General features: G+C 43.2%; 2 protein-coding genes across 4 annotated transcripts in view; one reads left to right on the top strand and one right to left on the bottom strand.

The window, feature by feature from the left end:
* ARSG (arylsulfatase G) overlaps nucleotides 1–13,058 on the top strand; it is a 133,475-nt gene extending 120,417 nt beyond the window's left edge. For all 3 annotated transcript variants that reach the window (XM_023556957.2, XM_003417205.4, XM_064270835.1), the window contains exons 11-12: nucleotides 3,149–3,239; nucleotides 12,784–13,058. In XM_023556957.2, the coding sequence (XP_023412725.1) occupies nucleotides 3,149–3,239; nucleotides 12,784–13,058 (366 nt within the window). The remainder of the gene's footprint in view (nucleotides 1–3,148; nucleotides 3,240–12,783) is intronic.
* Nucleotides 173–13,154, bottom strand: part of WIPI1 (WD repeat domain, phosphoinositide interacting 1) — a 47,705-nt gene continuing 34,723 nt past the window's right edge. The window contains exon 15 of the mRNA XM_064270841.1: nucleotides 173–1,171. Within this exon, the coding sequence (XP_064126911.1) occupies nucleotides 1,145–1,171 (27 nt within the window). The 3' untranslated portion in view covers nucleotides 173–1,144. The remainder of the gene's footprint in view (nucleotides 1,172–13,154) is intronic.

The following is a 13,154-nucleotide window of genomic DNA, read 5'->3' as shown; positions in this document are numbered from 1 at the left end:
GAGAATCCAGATCAACAGCCCAAGGCTGGATTGCTGTGAGGCGGAGGTCAGACATGTCTCCTCTCTCTACTGTCTTTACCAGTTCTGACAGCAACCGTCCCTCCCACAGCACTCTCTACTTCTCTGCTGAGTTTGATAATTTGTTGCAATGGCCGCGCAGAACTCACAGACAATATTCACAATTATGGGGTTTATTAGGGAAGTAATAGGTTACAATTCAGGTTTAGGAATGCTCCAGATACAGTTCTTCCATCAGGACAGCCTCTTTCTAGCCATGCCCACAGGTGTGCCTCTCTCTGGCCCCTTGGCCTCTGCCCTGCTTGGACAAGTGTTACAACGCTCTTTTGGCTTTGCCAATAAGTGCTCAGAGGCACGCTACTCCACCAGTAAGCCTTAGCTGAAGGTGCCCTGTGGGCTGACAAGCCTAGCTCCACCAAGTGCCAAGAGACACCCTACTCCACCATCAGGCCTCCTGCCTGAAGGTACTCAGCTTTATTGCTCCATGAGCTGGGAAGCCCACTGCACCGTCTCCTGCCTGTCTCTCCTGCGGGTCTTCCCTGCCACCATTTCTCTGCCACCACTTCTTGCCATCTTCAGTGTTACAGCTCTCTCTCCTTCTTTCTCTGTCTCCTGGTTCCAGGAGCTTCTCAGCACAGGGATCCTGAGTCCCAAGGACGTGCTCCACTCTTGGATTTTCTTGGTGGTTTTGAGATCCTCTCTGTCCCACCTCTGGGATGGCTCATTTTAAGCCTAGTGGGATGGCAAAACTGACCAATCCCTTCATTAGGGTTCCATAGACCTTATTTGCATGGTCCTATGCCTGCATGGGTGTCATGAATTTTATTTTCATTATTAACAAGCTATCCAGTCCCCTTGGTGGGCCACAATTACGTTATTTGTATAATCCCACCCAATCACTTGGGTGGGTGTTACAAGACCATGGCGAGACAGGCCACAAAAAAGCGATCCATCACACTGTATTTAACACACTTAAAAAACCAACAAATAAAGCAAAGCAAGCAAGAAAGCAAGCAAGCGCACGGATAAGGAGGGCAACCAAGAAAACCCAACACGTTTGCAGAATATAAGGTCATCTTTGAAATTCTGACCAGGCGTCTGGAGAGGAAATGTCTTCAGCTTGGATTCATGTGTAAATTTGCCAACGTCCTTCCTATGTTGATATAAACAAGAAAGAAAGCCATAATCAGTTCCGTCTGCTTAAAAGGAAAAAAAGGCATATACAACTTCTCCAAAACCCATCTAGGTTTCTGGGAATGAGCTCTCCCACAGACTTGCTTCCTCTTGGATTGTGGAAGTTGCCTCTGGTAACGCCACCGAATAAATATTCTGAACAAAGCAGCCCACCCTTGTGGGATTTGTGTTACTTAGGCTCAAAGTAATAGCAGTTCCTTGAACCTGCAAACCTTGTCGCTCGTCTTCTGGATGTCTTGGTGCATCATAGATCATCTGACAATAGGTTTTCCAAGTCTCATGCTTCCTGCCTTCTCAAGAAGGAAGCAAAACAGCCTCGTGCGGTGAGAGGCTTGGCTTTCCTTGGGGATGGAAGAAATGAGAGCTTGAGAGCTCCGATGCCTTTTCCTGTTTGGAAAGAGTCTGCTGTCATCACGCTTGCCCAGGCATGGGGTACTTGCAGGACAGTCACGAGAGCACGGCAGACGGCAGGTGTGGGAGGTGCCCTACCCCCAAGGTATCCTCTCAGAACTGTGAAACTTGGGGGGACAGCTGTTTACTGCTCCAACAGATGTTTCTCATTTTTTTTCTTCCCTTTTTTCTTTAGCTCCGTGGAAACTCTGAATCACATAAGCGCCTTTCCAGTGATCTATACGTTCATGATTCATAGCAGGGCGGGCTTGCACCCCCACCCAAACCCACCAGCCTACCAAGGACACTGGTCATTCACTTTGTGCCCAGTCCTTCCCTGGGGAGCCTGAATTGAGGTTTCCATTCTTTGGGGTAATTCTATCATCTGTGACTGACGGGGAAAGATTTCCTTGTCCAAATAGAAGAGGATTGAGTCAAAGGTGAGGGAACGCTCAGAGATTGGACTGTGCCCCGTTCCAGAGAGGATATTTCCCTTCAGGTTCCCAAACGGAAATCCCACTGAGCTGCCCTCTTAAGAGTGTCTTCTTACGCCATGTTGTTCGGGTGCGAGTTACAGAGTCCACTTGATGTAAGGATCACCTGCCTCAGGATCCCTGGGAATGTTTGTTAGCCATGCAGATCCTCAGCCCCATCCTGAACTTATGGGATTAGACACTCTGAGGGGTGGGACCCAGATAGGCCTGGCCTCACGGGCATGTGACCTGTGCAGTCACACAGGTACCCATGCTTAGAAGAGCCCTGTGTTTGCTTTAAAGGTCAGCTGTGGCTGCCTTGGGTCCCTAGGTGGCGCAAATGGTTTGCATGCAACTACTAACCTAAAGGTTTGGCTAAAACCATCCGGTGGCACCATGGAAGAGAGGCCTGGCGATCTGCTTCTGTAAAAGATTACAGCCAAGAAAACCCTATGGAGCAGTTCCACTCTGTAACACATGGGGTCACCATGAGTCAGAAGTGACTAGACAACAACAAGCTAAAAAACTAAACCTGTTGCCGCCCAGTGGATTCTGACTCATAGTCACCCTATAGGACAGAGTAGAACTGCCCTATAGGGTTTCCAAGGAGTGGCAAGTGGATTCGAACTGCTGACCTTCTGTTTAACAGCCAAGCTCTTAACCACTACACTACCAGGGCTCCTGGAAAGCAATGGGTGTGAGTTTTTTGGTGGCTGTCTTGAAATTCTTAATTTTTAAATGAGTTACCCTGCATTTTCATTTTACACTGAGCCCTGCAAATTATGTAGCCAATCCCGGGCCAGGAATCTGGTCTCCTACCCATGAAGAGCTTTCCCCCCCTGGCCTGAAGCTGTGACCCACTCTGAGCCATCAACTAGCAAAAGAGACATTTCACAGGCAGCCCGCCTAGAGGCCACCGGAGGAAGCCAGTGTGGACCACAGGCCTGTGTCTGTCAGGGTGGGTTTAGCTGGTGGGAATAGTGTGTGTGGTGGGGAGGGCGGACCATGACAATGCCTCCCAGGGAGTATGTGTCGTGATTTTCTTGTTAGTAAATCCTGCGACCCTTTCTCAGGTGCTGTTTCACCCCAACAGTGGGGCAGCCGGAGAGTACGGAGGGCTGCAGACGGTGCGCCTGGAGCAGTACAAGGCCTTCTATGTCACCGGTGAGTGCGTGGTCCCCAGCTCTGCTTCCCGCCTGCGCCCTGTCCCCCTCCTACTGGATTCTCACTCCTTCCAGCGAGCTGCCCTCCCTCAGGGAGCTCTCAGCACCGCTGAAGGTGCCACCTGAACCCTGGGCTTGGCAGAAGGGCCCAGCACTGGCCCTGTGCATCCACAAATACACAAACAAGGTCTTTCTACTGTTCAGTGGAATTCCTAGGCAAGCTCAGAGCTAGCTCAGCACATTTATACAGCTCTTCCCCCCCGAATGAAAAACGTTTCGTTCCTTTGTTATGCTTTAAATGCCACTTTGGCCGCACATTAAATGGAAGCCCAGGGATATTTTAAAGTGCAATTTACCTAACAATAGACTCTTTCAGAAAACAGACTTTAGAGGTTTACTTAGCAAACCGACAGAAGTCTCTGTTTCTTGTTTCTCTCTGGAACTGTCCTACGTGTATACGTTAGAAACATGACAGCGGGTCAGGATGGCTCTCAAAATCCTCCAGTGGCTTCTTGCCACTGACTGAATTCAGACTCTCTCGGTCCTGGGTCCCTCAGCCTTTCTGACCTTATTTCTCCAAGAGCAATGCCCTGCCCTCCTTGGCCTCCAAATCAAAATCTCCTTCAGCTTCAAAGGACCCAAATCAAAGGCCACTTTGCTCATAAAGCTTCCTCTAATGTTTCCAGCTGCGTAGGATTTTTCCCTCTTCTGATGGGAGGGAGAACTCTGATATTTATCACATTCTGCCATTTATGTTGTTGTCAGTCACCATTCAGTCAGTGCCAACTCATGGTGACCCTAAAGCTACCATATGTACCAGTGATTTACAAACGTATTTGGTTTCTCCTACTAATTTTGGAGCCCTGGTGGTGCAGAGGTTAAACGTTCGGCTGCTAACCAAAAGGCTGGCAGTTCGAATCCACCAGCCACTCCTTGGAAACCCTACAGGGCAGTTCTGTTCTGTCGAGTACAGTCGCTATGAGTCGTAAACGAGTCAATAACAACAGGTTTGGTTTGGTTTACTAATTTTATGTTCTTTAAACTCAGAGCTCCTTAAGCTCTTTAATCTTTGTTGTTCTGAGGGCTTGACACATGTACCTAGTAGGAACCCCAAACTTAATTTTTTTTTAAAGCCTTTATTCGTTTATTCAAACCAACATGTATTGCATGCCTCTTATGTTTTAGGCAGTGTGCTAGGTGAAGGTCATACAAATATAATTAAGACAGTGTTTTTTTCTTGAGGAATAATTTTTTAAAAATAATATTGCGTTTAGGTGAAATTTTATGCAGCAAATTCGGTTTCCCTTCCAAACTTTTTTTTTTCCAAACTTAATTTTAATGACTGAAAACAACAAATAAAAAAGCAAAACAAAATCTGATGTGGATTCCAATTAGATTCTGTTATGTAAAGTTAGAGCTTTACAAAGAGTTAAATAATGAAGAACAAAAATTATTTCCCTTGAGTGTAAATAAATGATCTCCAAGAAATATAGCATAAAAACAAGACCAGTTCTCTGAGTTCATACCTCGAGGGAGATTAAAAATGTCACAAGAATCTTTGATTCTCCAAAACCTAAAACGCGAACCAGTAAGACATTTGTTATGTTTTCACATGAAAAGTCTCTAGATTATGGCACGTGTGAAAAAGAATTTGCACAGTGGCCTTTACAAGAATACCTCTCAAGGACGGGGAGAGGGAGTGGTTGGCAAACAAACATAGAAAGCGCGCGTTATTTGCGCAAAAATATGTTAGAGTCCTTACATTACGTTATCTAAGCGGTATGGGATCTCCAGACTGAGTTAATTTCAGAAGTGATAACCCTGCCAGAAAGCCCTTGGCACCACAATATTGGAATTGTGTTACTATGAAGTAATAGGATTGCTTAGAATGATCACAATCAGACAGGAATTAAAATCCCCAGGAGAAGGCTGTTCTTTGGAGAAGTCACTGAGCTCCCAGGAGAGTCAGGATGAAGAGGAGATCAGATGAAAATTCCAAATAGTATGAAACAGGGATGTCTGTGTTCTCATGGTTCCCCTCACCATCTTTTAAAATTTGCATCTTAATTATTTAAAACTGTTTTTAGATAAACAAGATGAATTGATATCTACTATATTAGATGTCTCTATATTAGAGAATGGAAACCTTGGTGGGGCAGTGGTTAAGAACTCTGCTGCTAACCAAAAGGTTGGCAGTTCAAATCCACCAGGTGCTCCTTGGAAACCCTATGGGGCAGTTCTACTCTGTCCTATAGGGTCCTATGAGTTGGAATTAACTCAACGGCAATAGGTTTGGTTTTTGGTTTATATTAGAGAATGGAGCCCTGGTGGAGCGATGGTTAAGAACTTGGCTGCTAACCAAAAGGCTGGCAGTTCAAATCCGCCAGTCGCTCCTTGGAAACCCTAAAGGGCAGTTCTACTCTGTCACATAGGGTCACTATGAGTCTGAATTGACTCGATGGCAATGGTTTGGTTTTATATTAGAGAATCACCACACATCTGTCATTTTGTTGTACTGTGGTGGCTTGTGTATTGCTGTGATGCTGAAAGCTATGCCACCAGTATTTCAAATCCCAGCAGGGTCACCCATGATGGACAGGTTTCAGCAGAGCTTCCAGACTAAGACAAACTAGGAAGAAAGACCTGGTGATCTATTTCTGAAATAACTGGCCAGTGAAAACCTTATGGAGAGCAGCAGAACATTGTCTGACATAGGGCCAGAAGATAAGCCCCTCAGGTTGGAAGGCACTCAGAAGGTGACTGGGGAAGAGCTGCCTGCTCATAGTAGAGTCGACCTTAAAGACATGAATGGAGTCAAGCTTTTGGAACCTTCATTTGCTGATGCAGCATGATGCAAAAAGAAGAAACAGCTGCAAACATCCATTAATAATTGGAGCATGGAATGTATGAAGAAAAAATCGAGGAAAATTGGAAGTCATCAACAATGAAATGGAAAGCATAAAGATTGATATAGTAGGCATTAGTGAGCTGAAATGGACTGGTATTGGCCATTTTGAATCAAACAATCCTATGGTCTACTACGCTGGGAATGACAAATTGAAGAGGAATGGCATCGCATTCATTGTCAAAAAGAACATTTCAAGATCTGCCCTGAAGTACAGCGCTGTCAGTGATAGGATAATATCCACATGCCTACAAGGAAGACCAGTTAATAGGACTATTATTCAAATTTACACACCAACCACTAATGCCAAGGATGAGGAAATTGGAGATGTTTACCAACTTGTGCAGTCTAAAATTGATCAAACATGCAGTCAAGATGCATTGATAGTTACTGGTGATTGGAATTCAAAAGTTGGAAACAAAGAAAAAGGATCGGTAGTTGGAAAATACAGCCTTGTCAACAGAAATGACACTGGAGGTCACATGATAAAATTTCACAAGACCAACGACTTCTCATTGAGAATACCTTTTTTCAACAACATAAACAGCTGCTATACATGTGGACCTCACTGGATGGAGTACACAGGAATCAAATTGACTACATCTGTGGAAAGAGATGATGGAAAAGCTCAATATCATCAGTCAGGACAAGGCTAGGGGCAGACTACAGAACAGACCATCAGTTGCTCATATGCAAGTTCAAGTTGAAACTGAAGAAAATTAGAACAAGTCTATGAGAGCCAAACTACGACCTTGAGTATGTCCCACCTGAATCTGGAGACCACCTCAAGAATAGATTTGATGCATTGAACGCTAATACCAAAGACCATACCAGTTATGGGATGACATCAAGGACATCATACGTGAAGAAAACAAGGGGTCATTAAGAAGACAGGAAAGAAAGAAAAAAGACCAAAATGGGTGTCAGAAGAGACTCTGAAACTTGCTCATAAATGTAGAGCAGCTGAAGCAAATGTAAGAAATGATGAAGTAAAAGAACTAAACAGAAGATTTCAAAAGGCAGCTTGAGAAGACAAAGTATTATAATGACATGTGCAAAGACCTGGAGTTAGAAAACCAAAGGGGCAAAATATGCTCCGCATTTCTCAAGCTGAAAGAACTGAAGAAAAAATTCAAGCTTTGAGTTGCAATGTTGAAAGATTCTATGGTCAGAATATTGAACAATCCAGGAAGCAGCAAAAGAGCATGGAAGAAATACACAGAGTCACTATACCAAAAAGAACTGGTCAACATTCAACCATTTCAGGAGGCAGCATATGAGCAAGAACTGATGGTACTGAAGGAAGAAGTCCAAGCTGCACTGAAGGCATTGGCAAAAAAAACCAAGGCTCCAGGAATTGATGGAATACCAATTGGGATGTTTCAACAAACGGATGCGGTGCTGGAGATGGTCACTCCTCTATGCCAAGAAGTTTAGAAGGCAGCTTCCTGGCCAAGTGACTGGAAGAGGTCCATATTTGTACTCATTTCAAAGAAAGGTGATCCAACAGAATGCGAAAATTATTGAACAATATCGTTAATATCACACACAAGTAAAATTTTGCTGAAGATCATTCAAAAGTGGCTGCAGAAGTATACAAGCAGGGTATTGCCGGAAATTCAAGCCAGATTCAGAGGAGGACATGGAACAAGGGCTACATCATTGCTGATGTCAGATGGATCTTGGCTGAAAGCAGAGAATACCAGAAAGATGTTTACCCGTGCTTTATTGACTCTGCTAAGGCATTTGACTGTGTGGATCATAACAAATTATGGATAACAATTCAAAGAATGGGAATTCCAGAACACTTAATTGTGCTCATGAGGAACCTGTACATAGATTAAGTGGCTGTCGTTTGAACAGAACAAGGGGATACTATGTAGTTTAAAATTAGGAAAGGCACTTGTCAGGTTTGTATCCTTTCACCATACTTCTTCAGTCTATACGCTAGTAAACAGTATAAGAAGCTGGAGAATCTGGACTACATGAAGAAGAACGTGGTATCATGATTGGAAGGAAGACTCATTAATAACCTTCGATATGCAGATGACACAACCTTGCTTGCTGAAAACTAAGAAGACTTGAAGCACTTACTGCTGAAGATCAAAGACTCTAGCCTTCAGTGTGGATTACATCTTAACATAAAGAACACAAAAATTCTCACAATTGCACCAATAGGCAACAGCATGAGAAAAGGAGAAAATATTGAAGTTGTCAAGGACTTCATTGTACTTGGATCCGCAATCAGTGCCCATGGAAGCAACAATCAAGAAATCAAGGGAAGGAATCCCAGAGACAATGCTCCCCAGAACTTCTGATGGCACAGGACAGGAACCATCCCCGAAGACAAATCATCAGGCATGAAAAGGACTGGTCATTGGGGGGGAGAGAGATGCTGATGAAGAGTGAGCTAATTAAATCAGGTGGACACTGGAGAGTGTGTTGGCAACTCTTGACTGGAGAGGGGATGGGAAGATAGAGAGAGAGGGAAGATGGCAAAATTGGCATGAAACGAGAGACTGAAAAGGCTGACTCAAGAGGGGGAGAGCAAGTGGGAGAAGGGAGTAAGATGTATATAAACCTACATGTGACAGACTGATTGGAATGGTAAATGTTCACTTGAAGCTTAATAAAAATTAATTAAAAAAAAAAAAAGAAATCAAGGGATGTATTGCATTGGGAAAATCTGCTGCAAAAGACCTCTTGAGAGTGTTGAAAAGCAAAGATGTCACTTTGAGGATTAAAGTATGCCTGACCCCAAGCCATGATATTTTCAGTTGCCTCATATGCACGCGAAAGCTGGACAATAAATAAGGAAGATGGAAGAATAATTGATGCCTTTGAATTATGGTGTTGGTGAAGAATATTGATATACCATAGACTGCCAATAGAACGAAGAAGTCTGTCTTGGGAGAACTACAGCCAGAGTGCTCCTTTGAAGCGAGGATGGTGAGACTTCATCTCACATACTTTGGCCCTGTTATCAGGAGGGACCATTCCCTGGAGAAGGAAATCACGCTTTGTACGGCAAAAGGTCATCAGAAAAGAGGAAAATCCTCAACAAGATGGATTGACACAGTGGCTGCAACAATGGGCTCAAGCATAACGATTATGAGGTTGGTGCAGGACTGGGCAGTGTTTCCTTCTGTTGTACAGAGGGTCACTAAGAGTCAGAACCAACTCCATGGCACCCAACAACAACAACAACAACATATTAGAGAAAGATGTGTGTTCTTCTGTGACGAGGGTATGTTTTTATGGCCATGAACTATACCAGTTATACCAGTTGCCGTTGAATCGATTCTGACTCATGGAGATTTCATGTGTTAGAGTAGAACTGTGCTCCATAGGGTTTTCACTGGCTGATTTTTTTGGAAGTAGATCACCAGGCCTTTTTTCCGAGATGCCTCTGGATGGATTTGAACTGTCAACCTTAGGATTAACAGCCTAGTGCATTAACTGCACCACCCAGGAGCTCCCTATGTGAACTAGGAGTGGTTTGAACTAGTAGTCTGTTTTCATGCTTGGTCTAGAATTAAGGTACCTTATTGTTTTTTCTTTTTTAAATAACTAAGACCGTATTTTACACAGAGTGAAATGCAGATAGCACAGGACAGGACCATGTTTGGGGCTGCTTTAATAGCCAAATCTAATCCTGACTCAGTGGCAACCAACAACAGCTACATATACTTTAAAAATATGTCTCAGAATTTGTTTTGAAGCCACCCCTTTGTACACTCCAAGCCGCCCCTTCTCCATGTAGGCTGTGTCCTAACCAGCTACAGACGACAACTGAGCCAAGCCAGCCTGGAGCAGTCAGCCTGTGTAATGGAAAGCACACAGGCTTTGGAGTCAGACTCAGGTTCAAACCCCAGCCTGGCCTGTAGACATACTCTCTTAATGCTGTGAATTACACTGGTTGATTTTCAAATGTTAAACCAACTTTGCATTCCTGGATAAACCCCACTTAGTTATGACATATTACTGTTTTTACATTGCTGGGTTTGATTCTCTAAGATTTTGTTTAAAATTTTTGCATCCATGTTCATGAGTATTGGTCTATAATTTTCCTTACTTGTAATGCCTGTGCCAGGGTTTGATGGCAGGGTTTCACTGACCCCATAAAATGAGTTAGGAAGTGTTCTTTTTTCTGTTTTCTCAGTTTGTAGAAGATTGGTATGGTTTCTTTCTTAAATGTTTGAATTTTCACCAGTGAAACTATTTGGGCCTGGAGATTTCCTGGTAGAAAAGTTTTTTTAATTGCAAATCTAACTTCTTGAATAGGTATAGGGGTATTCAGATTTTCTATTTCTTCTTGTACTAGCTTTGGTAAGTTGTATTTTCAAAGAATTTGCGTATGTCATCTGAGTTGTCAAATTACTGGCACAAACTTGTTCTTATTTCCTCATTAACCTTTTAAGGAATCTTTTCGAAGAACCAACTTTTGACTTAATTTTCTTTATTGTTTGTTTTTATGTCATTAGTTTCTGCTTTTATTTCTATTATTTTTTCCTTACTTTGTATTCTTCTTTTTCTAGCTAAGGTGGAAATTTATATGATTGAATTTATACCTTTCTTATTTCTAATATAAGCATTGATAGCTACAAATTTCCTTTTAAGCACTGCTTTATCTGTATCTTATAAACTCTGATGTTTTATTTCCATTACCATTCAGTTGGAAATATTCTGAAATTTCTTTTTTGACCCATAGGTTATTTGGAAATGTGTTATTTTAATTTCTAAAATTTGGGGCTTTCTATCTTATTTTTGTAATTTCTAATTAATTTTGTTGTGGGTATCTGCTAAATCCATTTAATGATTTTTTTTTCATCCTGTAATTTACATTTTAGTTTTAGAATTCCCATTTTGGTTGTTTTTTATAGTTTCCATATCTCTGCTAAGATTCCCTATCTCTTCACCATTATGACCTTTTTTCCCCTCTAAGTCCTTGAACATACTTACAGTAGCTACTCTAGGTTCTTGCCTGCTAATTCCGACATCTGGGCCATCTCTGAGTCAGCTTCTTCATGTGGGCCACATTTTCCTGCTTCTTTGTATATTTAGTAGTTTGTGTGCATGCGTGTTTTAATCGTAAACTGGACATTGTAGATGATACATTGTAGAAATTCTGGTTTCTGTTATCTTGCTCTGAAGAGCATTGATTTTTAGTTAAATTACTAGTTGAGTCCCTTGAACTTGTGGAGACTTGGTCTTACACTTTGTTAGGACTAGTCTCTTTCAGATTTTGCCCTTAATCTTAGGGCAGATCCCTTAGTCCTGGGTCATGGTCTTTACTTCTAGTGTGGACCTTTTGGGACATCAGTGGAAAGTCTGAGGTGTATATCAAGCTTCTCAATTTAATGGAGCTCACACCCTGAACTAGACTCTTCTGTGATGGGAAACAGCAAAAACCAGCTTTTGAGCTATTTCAACCTGCTAGAACCCACTGCCAGAGTAGAACTGCCCCCCAGGGTTTCCAAGGAGCGGCTAGTGGATTCAAACTGCTGACCTTTTGGTTAGCAGCCAAGCCCTTAACCGGCAAGCCACCAGGGCTCTCAACCTGTCAGCTGCTGCTTTTTGAGGCTCCCTGGAGTCTCCCTTGAGCATGCAAACTTAAGGTGTCAGTCAAGAATTCAAAGGGAATTTATATGCCAATTTGGGGTCTTCTCCTGTATGTCCCCCTCCTCTCCAAGATTTCCCTCAATTTTTATCTATGGTGGCATCCCTGACCTCCGTTCTCTGACGCCTGAAGCCAAAGAGACTCAGCTTTCTGCCTGAGTTCTACTTTCTCCATGAGACACAGACTGGGGAGTGCCCCAAGGGGAAAGCGCTTTATTTTCTAGGCACTTAGGAGTGCCTGTATTTCTGAGGGCTATCCTTTGCTTAAGGAGCCCTGGTGGCACTAACTGAAAGGCTGGTGGTTCAAACCCGCCCAGCAGCTCTGTAGGAGAAAGACCTGGTGATCTGCTCTGGTAAAGATTACAGCCTAGAAAACTCTATGGGGCAGGTTTACTCTGTCACATGGGGTCACTGTGAGTCAAAAATCAACCTCATGGCATCTAACAACATCCTTTGCTTTTACTCCTTTTGTTTATTCAGTTATATTCATTTCTGTCAGAGATCTTAATACTTTTTGTATGGAAAAGGCCAAAAAAATAAATAAGTCATCTGAATCATCAAGAGCCAAGGACGCCACCATCACTCCAAACTTTGTCACTCTTCCTTTGCGGCTGCCAGGGTCTAATTCATACAAGCATTTCATCCTCACCCTAAAGCGAGATTACTCACCTTGCCTTCCTGTGTAATTTGCCAGACTGAATTCCTTTCAGTATCCAAGAAAAAAAAAAAAATTTCCAGTAAAATAACATTTCCTTCCAAAGGGCAGAGATTAAAGATATTTGAGTGAATGTCCTACTGGCTCTACAGGCAAGTTCCAAGAAGTTCCAAAATCGTTTTGGACCACAGGGCCCTCTTTAGAATGAGCAGATATTCCTGAGGTAACTTCTTTACCGGGAGAGCAGTCACTTGAACGTTCACATTCTGGCACGGGAGAACTAACGTCTAATCACCACAGCTTTGCTCTTTACAATGCAGGGCTCAAGTTGGGGGAATAAGTTATGTGTTGTCATCTTCTTTCCAGGTGGAGCCAAAGCCTGTGATGGGAGCGTCGGCCCCGAGCAGCACCATGAGCTTCCACTTATTTTTAATCTAGAAGACGACGTTGCCGAAGGTGTGCCTCTAGAAAGAGGTGGTACCGAATACCAGGCCGTACTGCCCATGGTCAGAAAGGTTCTGGCAGATGTCCTTCAGGACGTTTCTGAGGACAACGTCTCCAGTGCAGATTACACTCAGGATCCTTCAGTAGCTCCCTGCTGTAATCCCTACCAAATTGCCTGCCGCTGCCAAACCGTGTAACACGCTGCTTTTTCCACAGGAGGGATACTGGGAAGTTAGATGGGTCTGGCTCATTTCCATGCTTCAGTTTTACCCTCTCTACAGTTCCAGCACCCA

This window comes from Loxodonta africana, chromosome 18 (genome assembly GCF_030014295.1).
Source record: "Loxodonta africana isolate mLoxAfr1 chromosome 18, mLoxAfr1.hap2, whole genome shotgun sequence".
Classification (NCBI taxonomy): Eukaryota; Metazoa; Chordata; class Mammalia; order Proboscidea; family Elephantidae; genus Loxodonta; species Loxodonta africana.
This window is presented reverse-complemented; position numbering and strand designations above follow the sequence as displayed.